General features: G+C 43.6%; 1 protein-coding gene across 1 annotated transcript in view; it reads left to right on the top strand.

Annotated features, from left to right (window-relative positions):
* Nucleotides 1-13,838, top strand: part of CDHR3 (cadherin related family member 3) — a 72,713-nt gene that overhangs the window by 36,948 nt on the left and 21,927 nt on the right. Inside the window, exons 9-14 of the mRNA XM_025207379.1 lie at nt 4,296-4,444; nt 5,479-5,668; nt 8,650-8,822; nt 10,839-10,937; nt 11,081-11,179; nt 12,226-12,452. Of these exons, the coding sequence (XP_025063164.1) occupies nt 4,296-4,444; nt 5,479-5,668; nt 8,650-8,822; nt 10,839-10,937; nt 11,081-11,179; nt 12,226-12,452 (937 nt within the window). The remainder of the gene's footprint in view (nt 1-4,295; nt 4,445-5,478; nt 5,669-8,649; nt 8,823-10,838; nt 10,938-11,080; nt 11,180-12,225; nt 12,453-13,838) is intronic.

Here is a 13,838-nt window from a genome sequence, read left to right as displayed (position 1 = left end):
ATTCCTGCTCCCTAGGCCAGTGTTGCCCAACTCATCCAGCTGCTGCCACTCATCCTGCTCCCAAATTTCTGGATCCATGGGGAACCCCACAGGTCAGATGATACAGCTCCATGGATTGTATTTGGTCCACAGGCCATATCTTGATCACCGTTGCTTTAGAGCAAGGAGGGAGAAGACAGGGTAGAGCCAGCTGCACTGTGTCACCATCATGCCAGGAGATTTCAGCTGTCCTTGTAGGACAAGCTGCTGCTTTCTCTATGAAATAGGGAGGGCAGCTGGGGTTGAGGCCAAGGATCTGGCCCATGATTTGTAAAGCCTGAGATATGGTGAGACAGAAGAACAAAGTATTATAACAGAAGTTTGTGACATTTGATCCTACTCATTGAAACTTGAAATGCATGAAGATAACAATTAACTGGGAAGGATTATAAACAAATACAGTGGAGTTGCATCATACACACATTTAACTTACGCAACTTCAACTATATGCGTTGGGAAAAAAAAAGAAAAAGAGAGCAATAATAATTTAAATAGCGCGGGCGATTCCGCCCGCCACTCTGGTCCACTTCCAGGTGCTCCAGGGGGCATGCTGAGGGCCCCCCCTCAGCAATCAGATCGACCCCGGGTGCCCCCCAGACCCAGGAGGCACCAGTCGCCAAGCTGGGACTGGGTAATTTTGACTATATGCGATTTTCGCCTTGCGCACTGACTTTAGAACCTAATCCCCGTGTAAGATGCGACTCCACAGTACTTCATATTTGTTTGTAATCTGGCCAATTTGAAACTGGCCAGCTGTGGCCTTGGGTCTACCACAATCCGCTGGCTGGGAAATTGGCTCCGTGGTCGGACCCAGAGAGTGGTAATTGACGGAAGTCAATTGTCATGCTGCCCTGTGACCAGTGGGGTCCCCCAAGGCTCTGTCCTTGGACCCGTATTGTTCAACATCTTCATTAATGATATGGACACTGGAGTCAGAAGCGGACTGGCCAAGTTCTCCAATGACACCAAACTTCAGGGCAAAGCATCCACACCTGAAAACAGGAGGGCAATCCAGGCTGACCTGGACAGGCTCAGCAAATGGGCAGATGAGAACCTGATGGTGTTTAACACTGAAAAATGCAAGGTTCTCCACCTTGGGAGGAAAAGCCGGCAGCATCCTTATAGGCTTGGCAGTGCTACGCTGGCTAGCACTATGGAAGAAAGAGACTTGGGGGGGTCATCACTGACCACAAGATGAACATGAACCTGCAATGCGATGCTGCAGCTAGTAAAGTGACCAAAATGCTGGCTTGCATCCATAGATGCTTCTCAAGCAAATCCCAGGACGTCATTCTCCCGTTGTACTCGGTCTTGGTGAGGCTGCAGCTGGAGTACTGTGTCCAGTTTTGGGCCTCACAATTCAAAAAGGATGTGGAGAAGCTTGAGAGAGTCCAGAGAAGAACCACACACATGATCAGAAGTCAGGAAAACAGACTTTACGACGACAGGCTGAGATCTATGGGGCTCTTTAGCCTGGAAAAGCGCAGGCTCAGGGGTGATCTGATGGCCACCTATAAGTTTATCAGGGGTGACGACCAGTATCTGGGGCAATGTTTGTTCACCAGAGCGCCCCAAGGGATGATGAGGTCGACAGGTTATAAACTGCTGCAAGGCTGTTTCAGGCTGGACATAAGGAAGAATTTCTTTACTGTCCGAGCCCCCAAGGTCCATTTCTTTACTGTCCGAGCCCTCTGCAATAGCCTGCCATCGGAGGTGATTCAAGCACCTACATTGAACACCTTCAAGAGTAAATTGGATGCTTATCTTGCTGGGATCCTATGACCCCAGCAGACTTCCTGCCCTTTGGGCAGGGGGCTGGACTCGATGATCTTCCAAGGTCCTTTCTAGCCCCAATGTCTATGAAATCTATGAAATCTATGAAATATAATCATATTTGACACATGAACAGGAGGAAATGACACTCCAGAACCACCATTTGTATCTGTAAAACCATACTGTATTTTAAACTGATTCTTTCCTCCACGTGTTACCATTATTGTCATTTTATCAACATGTCTGGAAATATCATAGGAACTGTGCTAAATATTTAGTTCTCTACTCCTCCAAAATGTTTCCCAAGACAATGAATAACAGCAATGACTTCAGCATCCAAAACATCTTAGGTGCAAAAACAGTAATTAATTAAAGGAAAGGGAATCACTAGTATCTCATAAGATCCCTAATGGAAGTGGTCTCTTCCTTTAATGAGCTGGGATTTCTCCTGGCACTACAAACCAAAATTCTTTTCATAAAGAACTTGAGATGGCAAAGACTAAGTTATGCTTCATCACTTTTCCTCACAGATCATATGTAGAAAAAGAATATGAGTTGCCTGCCAGGCTTTGTATTTACTGACTCTGTCATGATTAATAGTGTTGTGGGAGTTTGGGAAAACTCAACCAGTTAGCAAACCTCTATTTTCTCCAAATCAAAGCTCTCAGTGCCAAAGTTTCAAAGGGTCTTTTTAACTGTGCCCACAATATTTGCAAGTACATCTGTTTTTAGTGTTCAGAATCCTACACTGGTATCCAACCTTTTGAAAGTCTGACTATTAACAATCAATGGAAACATTTAAGCGAGGAATGCAAAGAAGCCCCCCCCTCCCCCCGCCCCTCCCTGTGTATTTTCTGTTTCATTAAATTGTTGTCTTTGTCACTCTAAAGGATCTGCCTGAAGCACTGCATAGGAAGTTACTGACAGATAGTAGGCAGGTCATCAACAGGACGCAGTCTAGATAAATCTCATCTGGAAGTGGCTGGAATGACTGTACAGTGGTATTAGTGTTCAGCTCTACCAACAGTAGGCTGAGGAGCTACCAGTTTTCTTCAAGAGTGATGGAAATAGGGTGCTCCATTCAAAATTAGCAAGACTAAGCTGTTTCTCCCACAAACCCCATGCAGATATAGGAGGAGTTATGGAGGGGTGTCTGCTCTAAGGAGAATGGAGAATCAGGCAATCTGCTGCTATCTTTTTCTTCCTGAGTGACTCAGGAAGGAGTCGCAACAGATGGGGAAGAAGGCAAGCAACAGCAGATAAGATGGGGATCTATTGTACCAATTCTCCATAGATTGTACCAGCTTTTTCTTTGCTGCTGGATGAAATTCAGGTGGCTTTTATCAGTAAAACCCTATGCGATCTGGAGCCTGGGGGCACTATGTTCTCTGTAGGGGAGTGGGCTCCATAATCCACTTCCCTAACTTGTGTGCTTTTTCAACAAAATTGGTCAGATTTTTATTAAAAGGAGTCCTTGGATAGTCCTTGGACCTCTGACAATTTTGTGCATGCTCTCCCTGGTCTGCTTTTGCACAGGCATTTACTAACTGTACCTCAAAACACCCACTTCCCCTGCAACTGCAGCCTTCACAAGTAACCATACACATCTGAAGGCAAAACAGTATCTACAGCACAAGCTGCACTTCATGAGAAGTCTGGCCCTACTGACACTAAGGGATGAAGACAACCAAGCTGATCTTGTACAAAACACATCTAATGTTTCTGGGAGCATGGAGAATTCTCAGTCACATTAAGTGTTTGTTGCACCATTGAAAAAAGCTCTTTAAAATAATATTGTTCTGGCAGACTTGACAGTATTCATTCACAGTGAGAATCAGTGCTCCATTGATGCCCTTTTTTATATTTTATCCTGCATGTTGATAGAAGTAAAGCAGCTAATGCATTTGGAGAGAGAAGGACTACATGATCCTTCTGTCTCCACCTCCTGTGAATTCATGAATGTCAAGTCACAGTTATCATTAACAGTGGTTGTAGACCAGGGAAAATAGTAAGGAGGGGCCACTAAGGGCTTTTCTGCTGCAGTGGAGCTTGCCATGCCCATCTCATATATGCTGTCCCTTAAAACAAGTAATATAACCACCTCAGAGCAGTGCTGGGTGTGTGCAAATAGGCACACCTGAGACAGCAAGCTTTCTGATACATGCCAAGTGCCAGGCTTTATGCTCCCTAGCATGGTTTAGAAAAAGTATAGACATGCCTTTATTTGTCTGTTCAGCTGCATTTATACCACAGTCATGCTTGAACTACACAGCTTGCATCCTGGTAGCAGTCTACCTGCTGCATCATGGAGCTAGTGTTTACTGTGCTTTTCAGGCAGGCTTTTGCAGACTGTGCTGAACACCACACTACTGCACGCAGACCAGTCCTTGAGCTAGCATAAGGCAAGCGGTAGGATGTGTAAAGTGCAAAACTGTCAAAGCATCACGGACATCCCCTTTGTTGACTTTCTTTTTCTACTGTAGGAAACAGATAAGTTACACGATTCCCGAGGAACAGCGTCCAGGAACTATTGTTGCCCATATAACAGCTAAAGATCCAGATGATGAAGGCTTTATAAGCAGATTGACCTACAGCATCAGTCCTCCTAATGAGTATTTCTCCATAAACCCACGTAAGACAAAATACACAAAGCACTTCTTCAATCTAGCCATGCATTTTGGTGCAAAGAAAAGCAGCAACTCAGGCTTGGGAAGATCTTTTTGCTCCCATTTTAAGTTTTATTTGTCCTTCTGTGGCCACCTTGTGGAGGAGAAATGTTTAGGATTTTTCTAGACCCAGATCCTTTAGTCAGTTGAGTTGTACTTGACCAGGTATGAGAGAGAAAGGGAAGCCACAGTGCCTTGAACCCACTGGATCTGGCACTTCTGCATGAATTAGTACCGCAGTTATAAGTTGCTAGTCATGACACAAGGTAATGGAGAATTGGGTTCCATGACTCTTCAGCCTCTTTTAAATACTTTGATTTTCTGTAGCTTTTGGCAGAACTCCACATTAGTACACTATACAACCAAGAGTGTGCATAAATCCATTTCTTTACCTTCTTTTAGCTCTTTGGTGATAGTCCTGGACTGTTGACAAGTAATCTAGTTCTTCCAAAAGTGGCTGACAAAAGGCTACATAACTTAATAAAGAAGGGCTGAACACCAGAATTTACACACCACATCCCAGCTTGGAATGGCTCTTCTCCAATAAGTGAGATTTAGCACCAGCGGAGGATATTGAAAGGATGACACCAAAACATGAAACCATCTCACTAGCCACAGAGTGGGGACAGCGTGAGCATTAGCAGTGTACATTTCCCAAAACTGCTCTGCCCATGTGCTTCAAACCTGACTTGAGGAGACTCTGGTATGGGTGTATTGCTAGTGCAACTAATATCCATGCCCATTCAGTGACTGGTCTCTGCCAAGGCTGCCTGTGGTATTCTTGTGCTGAGGACACCTACTCACTGAGCAAGTGGATAAAACACACCTGTTCCTTTCACAAAGTTAGATAAACAGCTGTATTGCAGCTGTACAAAAGGCTCTTTAGCCTATTACTAGTTCTCTGATCCACTGAGTCCTGGAGGAGACCATCTGCTCTTCAAACACTAGTGCTTGTAGTTTTCCTACAGCAAGGATCTAACCTCTGATACCTTTCCTGCAGTAACTGGTGTCATCCAAGTGGCTAAACGAATAGATCGCGAAGCTTCTACATTCCAGCTACATCCAAGAATCTCATTGTTAATACATGTGGAGGACAGTCCCAGGGGTGGACAAATGAACGAAACAGAGATAACAATTATTATTGAAGATATCAATGACAACCCACCAGAATGCAAGCAGTATACCTTCAGGTACTAAGCTAGTCATACCATCTTGTATGACACATATACACTGAGACCATTGTCCAATCTTGGACACCTCACCTCAGTAAAGTGTCCAATGGCTACATTCAGGTGTTCAAACAGGGTATTTACTATAAGCTGTTACTGGTAAGCTCTGACTGTGAATGGGATATGAACTTTGATTTGTTCAGCTTTGAAATCTTAACCCAAAAATATCTGTGCAACATGAGAAGCAAGGTTTTCTTGGTGATATCTTTTATTGGATCCATTGTATAGTTGGGAGAGATGTTAGATAAGCTTTCAGGTACATGCCCTTCTGCAGATCACCTTGTCTATCATATCTCCTATCTATACAAAGACTTTTCTCCTTTCTCATTTTATGCTAATATATTAAGTGGATTCATTCTATGCTGCTGATTTCCAGGGGCAATAGTCAAACTATTCTGGCTGTTTTGTTTTAAGCTTCTGCCATTCTTTACCCACCTCCCTTTCTTTATATTCAGTCCTGTGCTATGAGATTGCTTAATTTTTGCATGCTTGGTTTTGCAACCTTAATAGTGTTCTGCTAACAGGTTTTGGTTTATGAACTCCCTAAGTTTTTTAAAAATCATTTTTAAAGCAAACTGCAAACAACAAAAACTGACATGTGGCATTGTTTTGGCCTCCCTCACACGTCATCAGCAGGGTTGGAGCCTATAGTTCCACCTCACAGACCTCTGCAGCAGTTACAGGGAAGTCTAAGTGAGGCCTTTTGTCCTGTAAGTGGGGCTATGTGGTGATGGCACATGTGCAGTGTGATCAGTACTAGGAGCTGTGAGGGGCTGGGCCATGCTCAGTGGGGATGGGCATCTTCAGAGACTGTAGCTGCTGTACTCTGAAGAGGTCTCCACAGGGCATGAGTGAACTGGGAATTTTCAAAGGTTTATAATGTGGCCTAATTTGGGTGGATTTTCACAGGGATAGCAAAACACATACTCTTAACCACTCTGAGAAATAGCACATTTTTGCTTCCAAAGTATGTGTGCGCTAGAGTTTCTTAAAGGGAAGGTGGTTAATTTTTTTTTTAACCATTGCAAGACAATAAATTTTCCCCTGACCTTGTTCTCAGAAATGGCTAAACTCTTTTTCAGGTACTTTTAAAAAAGACTGAGCCTGAAACAGACTCCCAACATGAAAAGTTACAGCCCTAACAATTATGTTTAGTCAAACTTACAAACATTGAATATGAAGTATTATGACCCCAGATACAATAATCTTCTCACAATTTGGACTCTTTTACCCTTTGTGAGTCTAATTAACCATTTCATGACTGTAGCTTTTGGCTGTTATAAGTGCTTCCATTTGTAACAGAGTCAAAGGGAGTTGTGCCTGAACAAGGATTACAAGTGGGACTCTGTGGGCCTTGCTCTTATCTCACACCCACCTTAACCTGGATCTAACTCAGTTGACTTCTGTGAGTCTTTGAGAGCCCAAGGAGTCTGTGCCCAAGGCAGAGCACCAGTTACAAGGATATTTCCCATGGTGCTTGACACAGATATAAACCCCTGGCAGCTCAAGGAGTATTGGGTAAATTAACTGAAGCTTTTCTGATCCCATTCCATGTCAGCCAGGAGCAAGAATGGAGGGAGAGGGAAAGGAGATATTGTATGTAAAGTACAAAAGTAACTGGAACTGGAGCTTTTCACCAATATACAGGGCGTATTTACAGGAGACATTTACTGCAAAGTAGACTAATTAGCTCCATAGTAAACATCTCACATCTATACATGTGGCCCTATTAGGCTGCAGGAAACTAATAAACTCCACAGGTGGACTTAGTAAATACAAGTACTATCCTGATGCGGAGTTTTTTACTCTGCAGCACTACGTGTGTAGATGTTGATGTGGCTGGCTGGGGCGCAAGGGTGCTTCAGAGTGGGTCTGCCTGCCGGCTAGCCCTGCACTGGAGCACTGTCACGCCCCAGCCAGCACTAGAGTACCCTCATGCTCCAGCCAGCCCCTCCACAGCATGTTGATCTGAGTCAGCGCAGCTCTGGGCTGGCAGGCTGACTTCCTGGGCTCCCTGCCAGCTAGGGCTGCTCTGACCTGGCTCAAGGTTCTGTGGTCCTGTAAACATGGTGCCTGGGAGCAATAAACTCCAACATGGTAGGTGCCAAAGTTTATTGCTTTGCTTTAATACCACATGTAGATACATGCACAATGACAAGAATTGTAACAGAACATTGGGACTTCTGTCTGCAACTCTGTGGTTGTCTGATATTCCATTCACTGAAGAAGCACTATTTATCTGTTCAAAACTGATGTGATAAGGGAGAATTTCCTTGGTTAATGCATTAGATAGTCTTCTGATTGACAGGTCATGATCTTATAATTTTATGAAAATATATCATCAGGTTCTCTCAGGTAAGAGTGAAATCTAATTCAAGTGTAGTTTAAGAGTTATGTAGGACTAAACAAGCATATGTTTAAATTTAAGCATGCAGATAATCCCATTGAAATTTGGTCCTATATCAGCTATAATAGAACTGCTCAAATAAGTAAGCAGGCACATGTTTGAGTGTGTTGCTGGCTTCAGGGCCTTTGATAAAGAACAAACCTAGGGCATGTATCAGTTAAGGGTCAAATGAAGCAACATGTCTCAGCATGTTGATATTATATCTATGGAGGAAATACATGTTTAAAAAAAGATACTTGTTAAAACTTAAAGGGGCAATTAAGATCCTGAATCAGATTCCCATGTTAAGGGGTATTATAGGCCTTTGGTTTCTGTCCAGCTCCATAGTTTCATTCTGCCCAGTACAGAGATTGGAACTGCCTGTGTAATATGGAACAGATTCCAGCTCCATTCTCACATTCAGGTGTTTGAACCTGGGATTTTGAATTGACAAGTAAATGGAAGTCAACATACAGTATAGTTTAAAACCTATTAAGAAGCTATTCAGGGGAAAATTGTAAAAAGGCATGATGGAAAATGTATTTCTTTTAAACAGCTCTAAGATACCTGAAACAGCTACCCCTGGGACACTTCTCTTTGCCCTAAGAGATTACTGCTACGATAATGATGTTGAGCCACCAAACAATAAATTTAACTTCACAGGATTGTCTGGACTTGGAAGTAATACATTTACACTGGATCCAGTTGGCTCAGGAATAGTTGTGGTCAGTTAATTATGATTTTATTTCAGTTTGTCTCATTTAAGGAGGCAGCTTTTTATATCTAATTAAGGGCATTTCTTTAGATCACACCCTGGATTCATTATCTTTTCAAGAAAAACCATTAGTGTAATTAATGTCATAATGAAGCGAAGGCTGGTGAATGACTGATTTGACAGAAAGTGCACCACAAAATCCTCTGTGGGAATTTTCTCTGTGTATTATAGAGATTATGAAGCAAAATTGCTTTTTATTTAAAAAAAAATCAGAAAGTAGTTTGTTTCCCCCTTTTTTTAACCAAACCCACACATTTGTTTGAAATGTCTTTCCTAAGGTGTGTAAGACACACAAGAGTGAGCTTCACAACACTAAATTAACATTCATTTTTTAACAATTATATGGGAGTATAGGTAAATCTCAGTGACTTAAATACTGTAGGCTGATCTCAAGACTTACTTTTGTATTTGTGACATGCCACGTAAGGTCCTGGCAATTCAGAAGAAAGACCATATTCATAACATAAGCCCCAAATTCATTACCACCTCTTTACTCCACTGATAAGAATTAACGCACTACTCAAAATAGTAAATTTATATAAATGCTGTCAGGCCTATGACCAAGATGTAAGCAATTTCCAGGTTAGGTCAGGATCCAGCAAGGCAGTTGGGGACGGGGAGGGATGAACCGGCAGGGGCCAGAACAAGAAGAGAGCTAGGAATTCAGGAAATAGGATAGGGAATAGGAAACCAGAAACAATGATTAGGGCCTGGGATATGAGGCCCAGAGTCAGGGGTTTACCAGAAACCAACTATCTGTCTGACTGCTAGGTGTCAAACCAAGGGTTGAGACAAGATTGTGGTGAGAGCAGCAGTTCATCAAGGCCAGGAGGTCTGAGACAGGAACAAGACTGAAGGAGTCCAAGGCAGGAACACCTGAAAACAGTGCTGCTGGGTCAAGGCCCTAGAGGAAGTGGGAGGGTTTTAAAGCCCTCCTGTCAAGGACTCATAGCTCCCATTGTGTCCCCCAGGTCACCTGGTCCCCCACTGGAAACCTCACGGGAGGGCCCAGGCTGGGCTGAGGCTGATATTTATCTAGGTGCTGGGTGGCACTGCTGCCCAGGCTTCCCTCTGCCAGTATGGAAGACCCAGAGTTGAATCCCATGGGTCCTGACGAATGCACACTATAATTCACACCTGTGCTTTTTGTGTGAAAGAAGAATGGGTTCCTTGTGCCATTATCAATTTCAACATTTGCAGCTACAAGATCCACATCCACTTGCTTCATGTGTGTAATAGTGGTTATTTCATTGATAAAAAGCTATGAAGACTACACTAACTGGCAAGCACAAGGCACAGAAAAATGATAGTTTACATGGTGTGATTGGCATTATACTGTTATAAAAAAGTAGCTGATGAATCACACAGACCCTAAACTAGGCTAGCTTTTCCTATATTGGTGTAGTAGGGTTGGAGTGTTGTAGTATCTGTGATGGTCCAGGAAATGTCCAAAAGTCAGGGATTTTTTGCGATACCTTTTTACTGGACCAACAGTATAATTGGGCCAACACTGGACAAAATTTTGCTCATCAAATGCCCTTCTTCAGGCTTCTAAGAAGAGACCTGAAGAAGAGATCTCTAAGACCATGTCGTTCATCTAATAAAAGATACCCCCCTCCCCCACAAAACCCCCCCCAAACAAAACAAAAAACACATCTTTGCCTCTCACATAATTCCTGGACCACCATGGCTACAATATCACTCTAACACTACCAGAATGTATAATAGGGTAGTCAATTTGCTACAGCAAAATAACAAAAAAGATGTTTTTTGCTGTTGGGATTGTTAAACATGAGGATTTGTTATAAACAAGCTGTGTTATAATGAGACTATAAGTGCATACGCTACTCTGAAGGACAGTGGTACATAACAAATTAGTAAGCTCTTAAAAAAATTCATTTCCAAAGTGTGTACTATGGCTTTACAGAATGAAGTGTAAACATAGTTCTGTTTCTTTTTAATCTAGTCAGCTAGAGATCTGAATTTTGAAAACCCAGCTAATCAAGCAATGAAGGATGAATATTCTTTGACAGTTGTGGTGCAAGATATTGCATGGCCTAATTATGCGAGCAAGTATCCATTTTATTCTTTTGTTTAAACTTTTCCTGTGCTGTAATTACATGGGAAAAGATGTATGTGAATTTTGACTAAGTTCCAGAAAAAAATTCACAGCCACACTTAACCAGCACTTAATCTTCCATTATGTTTCCAGATAATATCTACATTTACATTAAAATACTTCCAGTGAATGAGTTTCTTCCAGTTTTTGACAGTTCATCATATGTATTTAATGTTCCAGAAATTACTCCAGGTACAGTAAGTAAAGGCTATGCTACAAAAAGAATGTTTCATGGTACATTTTTGTCCATTTTTATTTTTGTAATTTATTTGCATTGGGGTAGTATCTCAAAGACTGAGGCTGCACTGCACAGGCACCTAGTAACAAGTTAGCCTTCAAACAAACAAAACATACAAAGGGTGGGAGAAAGAAAGTATTGTTATTCCTAGTCTGCATATGGGGGATTGAGATATGGTGAGATTACACAATTCCCCCAAGCAATTTAAGAAATTTGTGAAAGTGCCAAAAATTCTGCTCAGATCTCCTGGGTGACAGCCTCATTCCTACTCTGCAGAATTTACACCAGGTAAGGAGGGCTAGAGCAGCATAAATGGGTCCCCAAAGCCTTGGTTCAGCTGACAGCAAATGTCTTGGCACAAGCATTGTAAATGATGGCCATAAAGCTGCCTTCTAAGACCCCTCACTGGCACAGTGAATGTGATCAGCAGTGGGACAGGAGTGTATGGCAGAGATCCCAGGTAGTGCTGCTGCTTGGAGAATGGCTCATGCAGGCTGCTGCATCTCTGCTTTGGCAGCCTTTGCAACCCTTTGAGGATTCATTACCAAGAGGATACAAAAGTGGTTTATATTTGTCTTCGCTTCTCTGCCTATGGTCTGTGAGCACTGAATCTTCCTCTTGAGTTCCAAACTACTGTTCTGGGGCACAAAACCTCCCATTCCCTCAGCTTATACCAAGAACCCAAGTTAGTCTAGTACAATGTTGGGGGAAAGATGTTTGATGGGATAGAACTGCTTTAACTCTAGCAAAAAATGTACCTTTTTGCAAGAACTTCAGATGTGAAGTTTCCCTCCCCCCAAAATATTTCCAGAATATAGAACATTTCTGGCTGTCTTTCTTCCTCTTCCCTGTTTGTTAAATCTAAACACACTCCTTCATCTAACACTGCTTACATCATCTGAACTAGGAACTCATTTAGGAGAACCTGATCTTCCTTATATTTTACTTTGTATTCAATGTGTTAAAAGCACTAAAATAACATAAATTCTTTTCTTTTCAGCTACATCTAAAATTGGAAAAGTGAGTGCCACAGACAAAGATTTGCCATTCGCTGGAATTACATATTCTATTGTAGGTGGGGGTGGCACTTTTGGTTACACAAATATATTCTGGATTGACCCAGAGAAAGGAGATATGAAAATTATAGCTACATTGGACTATGAAACAACTCAGAGGTACATTCTCACAGTGCAAGCCTCTGACAGTGAGAAGACTGCTACAGTTTCTGTGAGTAAATCTGCCCCACTTCTGTGCACCTGACTGTCTTTATCTACTATTTTCTTCCTTGTCGCTGGCAAGAATAGTGAGTTATTAAGTGAAACACATTGGTCAGCAGGAGACAAAATTCACCCCTGTAGATTACATCCCATTTAAGTGATACAGAGACCTTGAAGCTTGTCCCTTCACAGAGCTTGGTTTCAGGAAAGATGAAGGGTTCCTTCACTTTCCGACAGATGCCATGATTTATTAAAAATGATTTAAGGCCTTATTCTATACTTTGTTGGGCTTTTAAAATACTATTTTATCAGCCTGTTAGTCTTCCCTGCTTGACATTTTGTGGTGCAGTAAGCATAGGTGCGACTTTTATTTTTGCCAGGGTTGGGGTGGGGGCCTAAGATGATGTCATTATCCCCCTCCCCCCGGGGGCACAGCTGGAGCAGAGCTGAGTGGAGCCCATGGGGCATGGGGGCAGATGAGGGCTGCTCTCTGACAGCTTGGGGCTCCCCATCCTGCTGCCCCTTCCCCCCACCCAGAGGAGGCCCGTGCTGGCTACACTACCCTGGCAAGGTGCCTCCTGCCCATCTGGCAGCAACGGGGGCACAAGTCCACGCTGCCACCCCTGCTGCTGCTGAGCAGGCAGGGGGTGTATTGCCTTGGGGGTGTGGCTGGCATTGGTCTCCTGGGAGAGGGCAGCAGGTGGGAGCCCTGAGCCTGCAGAGAGCAGCCCACATCTGCCCCATGCACGGAATGGGGGGGCATGTGCCCCCCAGATTTCTTTTCCCTGGGAGTGCATGCTGTGGCAGGAAGCTGCCCCCCCCTCCACCTGCTAGATAAACCACCCAGGCTCTGTCCTGCGCCAGCCCCCATGCACCATCCTGGCTGGGCAGCACCCTTAGGCCCAGCCCCTGCCCCACTCCCTCCCTCACTGTAGGGGCCTTTATTTGCTCCCCCCCTCAGACTTGCCTGCAGGCAGCTGGGGGAGCTGCTCTTCTCTGCTGCCTGGGGCTGTATTCCTGTGCATGTACACACGTGTCCCCTGTGTCCCACTCCCTACATCCCCCTGTGGGCTGGAACTGTGTCAGCCTGCATGGGGAAACCCACCATTTCCCACATTTTTCTACCATGAGTGGAAAACCCGGATGCCTGCACGATACTAGGAATCAAGGACAAATGCTGTCCTGGAATCATGCAGCCCAGGACCAGGACTTGATGTGTTCATTTTGGGACTGTCCTGCTCAATTAAGGACAGGTTTTCACCCTACCATCTTCCCAAGAGGGGCCAGGGCCCTTGGGCCTCTGCGTACTCAGCGCCCATGGTAGTAAGTTATCTTTCTGTGCTCCCCGCAGCTTGAGATTCTCCTTTTGTATCCACAAAGCACTAAACTTACTGTG

Source organism: Alligator sinensis, unplaced genomic scaffold (assembly GCF_000455745.1).
Source record: "Alligator sinensis unplaced genomic scaffold, ASM45574v1 scaffold100_1, whole genome shotgun sequence".
NCBI lineage: Eukaryota > Metazoa > Chordata > Crocodylia > Alligatoridae > Alligator > Alligator sinensis.
Note: the sequence above shows the minus strand (reverse complement) of the source record. Positions and strands in the feature narration are given on the sequence as shown.